Here is a 9,091-nt window from a genome sequence, read left to right on the forward strand (position 1 = left end):
TGTGTGTGTGTGTGTGTAGAATGTACAATGTCAAACTCAGAACGTAAAGAGGCGGCAGAAATGCCGCTAAGCATTTTGTCCGATATGATTCTGCCAGCTCGCCACCCCAATAATAATAATAATAGGTTGTAGTATTGGCACAAGGTCTGAAATTTGGGAAAGGGACTTTGGACGTTTGGAGACAATGCAAATGCGAAATACAGAACAAGATAGCGGGGACGGGAGGGATTAACACACATTCACAAACATACACTTGTTCGTGTAACGGTAATGTTAGCTGTTAAATTTGGGTTTGTGATTTCAGTTTCCACCTACAGAGGTGTGTACATGTATGCACGCGCATGCGTATACATACATACATACATACATACATAATATAATATAATACATAATAAGAGTTGTGTGGTTAAGAAGTTCGCTTTCAACCATTTGATCCCAGATTCAATCCTGTAGCTCGGAATATGCTGTAGAGATATATATATTTTTTTAAACTGAAGCTCAGAGTTTGTCTCGCAACTCGAGTTTCACGCAGGCCGGCACACACACACACACACACACATTTATACATACATACATGTGTGTGTGCGTGTGTATGTAAAATACTGTTGTTACATCCGACTGTATCGAAGTTCTTTCCATTGGCCATCACTCTCCAGCCAAAGATTGCTTTCGTACATGGTAGTCGACCAAGGAATTGGGATGCCTTTACTAAGTATAGTTATTTAGTACGTAGAAATATTTTCAAATACTACCTGGTGTTGGAGAAAGAAGAGGGAAAAGGGAGATAGTTACTGAGATGCGTGCAATTGTTCTTATTAACGAAAGTCATTGTGACATCATAGAAAACGTATCAACGTAATGAAGACGGTCTTGGTGGATCGAATTCAGTGGGAAGAAATAAGTACCGAACATCCTCGGCAAACTTTTTCTTTTCCGATCTGGCCTTTTTAAATTAATCAAAGAACGTTTACAGAACGGGACATAATTGGTAATATATTTCGTGTGTTAAAGTGAAAATGAACAATAACATGTTTATAGGTACTGATTCCTTAAAAGATACTGCCAACAGATTAATTGTATATAATGCGGAAGCCACAATTGACCATGAACCAACAAAAATCGACGAATCTTCTCCAACAGTTCTTAAGTATCGCACACCAAACTTCAGGTAAGGTTTGTTGTTGATGTGGCTGTAGCTGTGGTATTGGTGGTAGCAGTATGGGTGGTTGTTTTGTTATATTCTGTTTATGCTGTTTTCAACCGCTTTTTCGCAAGAATCCGAGAAAACTCTAAACAATGTTAAACAATGAAATTGGGTAAAATGTGACGAGAATCAGCATAAACAATGAAAATCGTCTTTTTTGATGGGCGAGGAATTAGGTAATGAAATTCTGTTCTTTGAATTTAAAAGCGTCCAATTTAAAAGAAATGTGCAAATAAGTACTGCTGTTTCCCTTGGTGTTTTCTGCATCTCTCATCTGGTAGCTACCATTTGCTGGTTTCGTTTGGTTTCCGTTGTTATATTATCGGAAACCCGATTTTCCTTCAGTTTAGTCCGTCACCTTTTCTTTCAGTCTGTAGGCTATAACTAGTTTTGACTCGATACAGTTCTAATTTGATTTTAGATCTTTAAAGAATTCAAGACAGAGAAGAGGAACAGGCTCTCTGGTGGTGATGTTTCACGTTCTTTGTCCCAAATATATCACTTTATGTTGAAAACCATTGCAGTTCATTTATTTACAATTGTAAATTTTGTATGGGAAAGGTATAGTTGATTAAACATGCCTTCATACAATACTGGTGCTAATATCATTGATTCCGATATTAAAGTAAAAATCATCGTTCCTGTTCGATTTGGACTGAGAATAAAAGTAACGTGTAAGTCATGTTTTTTGTAAATTTACTTCACTTTGAACATGTTGCCTTTTAACCCAGAGTTGCTTACTTTTAAGGTCTTAAGACCTAAAACGAAGAGAAAAATGTAGTATTGTGACAAACTATGCTTTTCTGAAGGATACTATCGACGTAAGAATTGAAATTGCATCAATCAGAAATTTAAACCGAATCGTTATTTCAGTTCACCGGAAGCTTGTTGATTGTTATTTTTTTTTTTAATTTTCTTTTGAAATTTTTAGAAACCGTGCTGTTTCAGGAAGTGTGACTGATCGTAAAACACAGTTCTTGGTCAAATACTGAATGAAAACAAATGAAGTTTTATACTGTAAACGATGTTATATACGAAAAACAAACAATGTATTTCATAAATTAAGCAGATAACTAGAGAAATAGTTTACATATGAATGTACATCAAAGTTACACTGTTCAATATTAGGTGTTATAACTCTTTGCCTCTGGCACAGCAACAATGTCGTCAAGCATTTCCACCAAATTTTGTGGGGTTATCTTTTATGTTCAAACCCGAGGTATCTTCTTTTTTCGTTTTGTTTATCTGAAATTGATGAAGTATTATAAGCTGCAATTTATTATAATTTTTTTCTATGATCCAATGTATTTTCAATAAAGGTCAGATCAGGAGCTGACACCGGCTAATATCTGTACCTCTAAATCACTTTTTAAACACATTTTGTCAAATGACGGGGTCACCCATGCTGTTGGAATATAGTGATGGAATATATACGTAGCTTCTTCGCAATATCCAGTTTTTAGAATTGTATGCGGTTATATTAGTATCCAAATACCAGTTCATCCATATTTGCAAAAATGGCTGCCTCGCCTGTAATGGACAAGCTTTGCTTGGCTCTTGCAAGTATATAACCGGGATAGTACCTTTAATGGACGATTAAATGTACATTGCTTGATGTGTTTGCCTCTGAACATAACTTTAAGCCATTCCTCCTTACTTCAATTTCTATGGTGCCTGCACAATTGCACATGATTCTGAATCTTTTTACGAGATAGCTTTGTTTTTGTACTAGGTATCTTACAACAAGCTTGAAGCTTTTCTGCGACTGACGTCTTATTATCAAAGGGCTGCGCTAGTTTACATATTCTGCACTGTCCGACGTAATTTGGCCTTTGCAAACTATGACAATGATGCATGCCAAAATGCTGAGCATGTTAAATCAGTGTTTGTTCGATCTCAGCAGCCAACAGTAAATGTGCCTCTTTTTCTGTTGAACTCGTCGACGTGTGAATCTCGTTTTGCACGGATATAGAAGTAACGTAAGAATGTGTGTGTATGTATAAGTATATATATATATATATGTACATGAGTGTGAATGAATAAATATGTATGTAAAATGCGTATGTGTGTATAAATAAATATATGTGTAAAATGTGCGTGATTGTATGTATGTATGTATGATAGATAGATAGATACATCAAGGTTGGCAGTCCTCTCTGCTCACGATTTTCTGAACAGTCATGAACAGCCTAGCTAAGAGTGGGACTCAGAGTAGACTTAGATATAATAAATATCCATCTATCCACTCTACCCAACGTATTGAGTTGTATACCAGATAATGCTTGCAGTATATAAAGTATATTATTGATATTCAAGGTATTCGGGCTAAATTTTAGATTTTGCATAAAAGGAAAAGAAAACATAATGTCCCATCCAATAATAAAAATATTTTATAAAATCAAAAAATATCAACCAAGTTATGGTTGGGAGATAACTTTATTCAAAGTAACTGCCCTCAGCTTCTACCGCGGCCTCAAGAGGGCTCCAGAACCTAGTGCATGCATCCTTTACAGTGTCCCAGGGAAGATCTTCGAATACCTCCTTGATCTTGGCCATCACCTCGGCCTTGGTGTTGCCGGCAGAGTGGTTGGTGTCTTTCTCAACTGCGCTCCACACATAATCTATGGGATTACAATCAGGAAAATTAGGAAGCCAGAAATTGGAGCTGATGAAGTCGTGGAAATTCTCCGACAACAACTTCTGACTCTTTCCAGAGATATGGCAAGCAGCCGAATCCTACTGCCACACATATGACCTTCCAGTAGCAACTTTTTCTAGCTAGGGTTTGAACACAGTCTCCAGCAGCTTCACATAGCTGTCTGAATTGAGCCTCTAAGGTTCTGTTTAAAGATGTGGGCCGACATGACCTCAAGCTGACCCTTGTTTACTGTTTTCCTTTACAATTTGAGTTGTTTTGGCTTCATCTACAATTTCATGAGAAGGATAACATGACGTCGAAGGAGTCATCGATGAAATTGTTATGTTCGTTGTTGTTAAGAATTTATTAACACTTTAGTATACTTTGATTAATTATATATTTAGCGCCGGTTATAATAGAAACTACGTTTTCTGGATCTCTGTAGATGATGTTACATCATTTAAGATTCCTTGCATCTCCCTAATTTCCGTCGAACGTCCGAAACATGACCTTTCCGCTATTCCCACTGGAGTAAATTGAACCACACTATGTTGATTAATTATGTGTTATTTCAACCGAGAAAGTTTGTTCCGTGTTTTCTGTTTTACGCTGTTCAATGAACACATAATCGCTTTTCTTTTTTAAAAATCGATTTCTTGTGATAACAGTCAACCTTATTTAACTTAACTTTTAATATTGTTGCTCTACCGCCCTGTATCGATAACGAAAATAGATTACCTTTTAAATTACGGACGAAAAGTAAAATATTAGACTAGGTTTAGAAGTTATGTTTTGTGACAGTGCTACGTTGTTTAAAATATTGATGTAGATAAATGCTTTTAATCTTTTAAAGCCAAAACGATGCGACTTATAAGAAATAATGCAAGTTGATAGTGTCCACTTAATCTTGTATTTCAATATTTCGGGATTAGGATCCCTACTTCAGGAAATTTCCGAAGATTTCCTGAAGAAGGGCACTGAACTCTGAAATATTGAACTACAAGATAAAGTACAAACGATCGACGTGTATTATTTATTATGACTCGCATTGTTTAGGCTTTAGAAAAAATGAAAATCATTTATTCATATCAGACAATACTTAATGCAAACTACAGTACTATTGTAGATATAGTTTTTCTGAGATAAATTTTGAGAATCCCTGATTTTAAAAATACTTTTCTCCCTATTTAGTAGCTTGTCACGTATAACAGATGAAGACAAGCCAACGATGGGTGCCACTGTGTGATAGATCGACCTCCAATACATAGCAGTCAAATCGTTATCACTTCAAAACCTTCCTTTGAATGACGGAAGGAAACATTGGATAAGATTGTCCTAGACACAATATGTGTCGATATTAAAGATGGGATGATGTAACGCTTAATGATGCAACAACCAATAGACAACACATTACCACACTACATTATCACATGACACCAAACTACTAACTTGCATTACATATCAGCACTCTACACCACAAACCACAACTAGGGAATCTCTACACGGTCACCCCCCCCCCCCAATTCTACCCTACTATCTTAGATAAGAAGGGCACATTGGAAAATGTAGTTCCTGGTATACGAAAAGATAGAATCGTCTTGGCTAGAATGCTTTGACCATTTATTTGTCTGGTGTATCCTGCTGGAAATAGAGGCCAAATACCTTTCACGTCATACTACCGTCTTACAAAATGGAAGGATACATTAGGCGTTATACTCACTGACATACAAATAGGCATAATGGCCACGGCTGGAATGCCTCTAATCATAGGTTTTCTTGCTCAGTGTTTATCTACGGCTAAACAATAACAATATGAAGTTGTTCCCATGGTGATGGTATTTCGGTCATCGTAAGTGTTCATTTAGGAACAATAAGGAGGGCTGGAATTAATACTAGGTTTTGTGGGAGGGAACTAATAGATTACATCGACTAATTGCTCGACTAATTCTTATTTTATCGACCTTGCTCGCCTAATTCTTATTTTGTCGACCCTGAAGGATAAAAGGTGAAGTCGACCTCTGCAAAATTTGAACTCAAAACGTAAAATCGGGAAAAAATGCTACTAAGCAACTTGCCATCTAAATTGTGTTCTTTGAGCAGATTCCTTCAGGTGTGATAGATATTGTTTCGGCGTTTCGTCACTCTCTTTTTTCCCTGTACTTATATGAGTTTTATCCGACACGTTGCTAGATTTAGATAGAAAAACAAAACGAAACGAAAGATTGGCTATTAATTACTAGAATTCCTCAAATTATGCGCCAAGCCCCTAAACCAATATTTCATTGAGATATAAGGTATAAAGGTGTGGATGTTATTTATATGGCATGAATCAAGATGTAGTTCTCTTTTTGTTTAGTTTCTTGAAAATTCCTTTAAATTAATTGTTCTATAATTTACTTCTTGCTTTTAACTACCTCATAAACGTGTTGAAGATCAACACTAACTGCAACGTATCATCTTTTTAAAGGAGGCGATGTGTAATCGTTGGGGACGGGAATACCAACATTTTTAAACGAGTTACGTCTTCGTTCATATCAAGATGAAAAAGTTTATCAATTTCGTTCTCAACTTGTTTTCTGATGTGAAGTGGGACCCACCTTAAATATTTTTAGATTGGGATAACATTCTTTTGTGGTGATGTGTTTTAGTTAAAAATTCTTTTACGTCTTTGAATTCCTCAATATCTTTGAATGATTTTTTTTTATCTCATTTCTGAATATTGACTTGTTTTTTCGGTATCTCTATTCCGTTTAATAAATAATCCTGAGTTTCTTCATCTTTCCCCAGTACATTACGTGCTCTTGTCCTGGTTGTACGCTTTTAACTGTCCCCACAGTGCAGTTTAGGGTGTGGTTCTCTGTGAAGCAGATGTAGATTGTTTGAAGTCAACTCTCTCTTTTACTCTTTTACTTGTTTCAGTCATTTGACTGCGGCCATGCTGGAGCACCGCCTTTAGTCGAGCAAATCGACCCCAGGACTTATACTTTGTAAACCTTGTACTTATTCTATCGGTCTCTTTAGCCGAACCGCTAAGTTACAGGGACGTAAACATACCAGCATCGGTTGTCAAGCAATGTTGGGAGAACAAACACAAACACACATATATACATATACATATATACGACGGGCTTCTTTCAGTTTCCGTCTACCAAATCCACTCACAAGGCTTTGGTCGGCCCGAGGCTATAGTAGAAGACACTTGCCCATGGTGTCACGCAGTGGGACTGAACCCGGAACCATGTGACTGGTAAGCAAGCTACTTACCACACAGTCACTCCTGCGCCTACAGAGAAAAGTTACGGGGACCTAAACACACCACCATCGGTTGTCAAGTGATGTTTGAGGGACACAGACACAAACATATACACACACACACACATATATATATACATACATATATATACGACGGACTTCTTTCAGCTTCCGTCTACCAAATCCACTCACAAGGCTTTGGTCGGCCCGAGGCTATAGTAGAAGACACTTGCCCAAGGTGCTACGCAGTGAGAATGAACCCGGAACCATGTGGTTGGTAAGCAAGCTACTTACCACACAGCAACTCCTGCGCCTATAAATCAAAAATAAAATTTAATGGCCTTAAATGAGGAAAACTAGAGCTCATGACCCTTTTCAGGTCCTGCGAGACAAGTGCGTGGAAACGAGGAAGTCACCCTCAAGCTGTGTACCTGGACATAATCATTGCAATAGAGTGGAGTCTGCTAAGTCACCTAAGAGCGAGATGGTGGTGTCAAACCGTGAGATGAATTAAGTCTATGTCACTTGAACGAGAACAATCCTACCAATTGGCTTTCGCACACTTACCGCCTACCAAATTTCGCTCAAAAAGCTTTGTTCGACCCGAAGCTATATGTGCCCTAGCTGTTAACATATTCTTGTGAGTTCCTGAAGATGTGCAGTATATTTAATAGCTTATTCATTAAGCTTGGATTTTGCCTGACGGAAACATTTTCGTTCAGGCTAAGTGGGTTTTCTTTTGTTTCTTTTTTTTTTTTTTTTACGAAGTAGACTTCAAACAGTTTAACTGTATTTATGGAAGTGGTTCTTTCGCCACCCCCACTAATATAACAGTAATTACGTTTGTATTGACCTGCTGTGTGTGTTTCTAATGTCTCACGTTAATGTGTCCGTGTGATACTCGTTGAAGAGTCGTTGTTAGTTATATATGATTGTGAATGCACCTGGAATTTTGCACTTACGAAATTTCAGAGACTCTGCAATAATGTATTTAGAAGAAATTGATATTTCGCCGACAAAACTACAACTATGATCCCTGCCCCATCAAATACCTGAACATATTGAACCATGTTTGTCTAATCTCACTAGTAAGGTGGAGCCAGGGTCTACGACAGGGGTGCTCAACTGGCACATCAGTATGCGGCCCGAGGAGCCAAGGAGAAATCCGTGACTATCTACTTTGCTCCTCCTAAAAACAGGGCTCTGGACCCTTGAATTTTAAGAGACCCCCCAACCTCTACCTCGAGGCCAGAAAATGGTTTTGTTTCGCTTTTTCCAAATTTCTCGCGGAGTCCCTGGTAGTAGCTGTTAGTTCTGCCTGATCAGGAGTCATAAAAACAATGGTACACAAATTTGTATTGTAAATAATCAAGTTTTTCCATAATATGTTATTCCACACCGGTTTCATTCTAATACATGATAATGATCGTAATGTACATATGTAATGGCTGGTTGTTGACAAACACGTACATACATACCTTGCGATCATGAGCCGAATACCCTAACCACTAAGCCATGCGCTTTTTTAATTTTTCATGCTTAAATTAAAATGAGTTCAACAATACATTTTTAAAAAGCATATTGGTTGATTATAAACATACCAGTATTATAAAACATGAGTAGAGGTAGCGAGCTGTCAGAATCGTTAGCATCCTGGACAAAATGCTTAGCGGCATTTAGTCCGTCCTTACGTTCTGAGTTCAAATTCTGCCGAGGTCAGCTTTACCTTTCAGCGTTTTCGAGGTTCGATAAAACAAGTACCAGTTACGCACTGGGGTCGATGTAATCGATTTATCCCTTCCCCCTGAAATTACTGGCCCTGTGCCAAAATTTGAAACTATTATTAGAAAACATAGGTAGAGCGGCGAGCTGGCAGAATCGTTAGTCTACCGGGCAAAATTCTTAGCAGCATTTCTTTCGGTTACATCTTCAGCCGTGGTCGACTTTGCCTTTCGGCCTTTCGAGATCGATAAAATAAGTACTGGTTGAACATGGGG

General features: G+C 37.7%; 1 protein-coding gene and 1 long non-coding RNA gene across 3 annotated transcripts in view; one reads left to right on the forward strand and one right to left on the reverse strand.

Moving 5' to 3' along the window:
• Positions 1-9,091, reverse strand: part of LOC128248564 (uncharacterized) — a 69,981-nt gene that overhangs the window by 49,748 nt on the left and 11,142 nt on the right. The window lies entirely within an intron of this gene.
• The window catches only part of LOC106883849 (protein FAM78B), a 105,519-nt gene that overhangs the window by 19,538 nt on the left and 76,890 nt on the right, over positions 1-9,091 (forward strand). The window contains exon 1 of one of the 2 annotated variants that reach the window (XM_014934988.2): positions 800-1,168. The exons of the other annotated variant lie outside the window; for it this stretch is intronic. Within the exon in view, the coding sequence (XP_014790474.1) occupies positions 1,017-1,168 (152 nt within the window). The 5' untranslated portion in view covers positions 800-1,016. Of the gene's footprint in view, positions 1-799; positions 1,169-9,091 lie in introns of those variants that run through there. 2 annotated transcript variants of the gene reach the window in all.

Source organism: Octopus bimaculoides, chromosome 8, assembly GCF_001194135.2.
Source record: "Octopus bimaculoides isolate UCB-OBI-ISO-001 chromosome 8, ASM119413v2, whole genome shotgun sequence".
Taxonomy (NCBI): domain Eukaryota; kingdom Metazoa; phylum Mollusca; class Cephalopoda; order Octopoda; family Octopodidae; genus Octopus; species Octopus bimaculoides.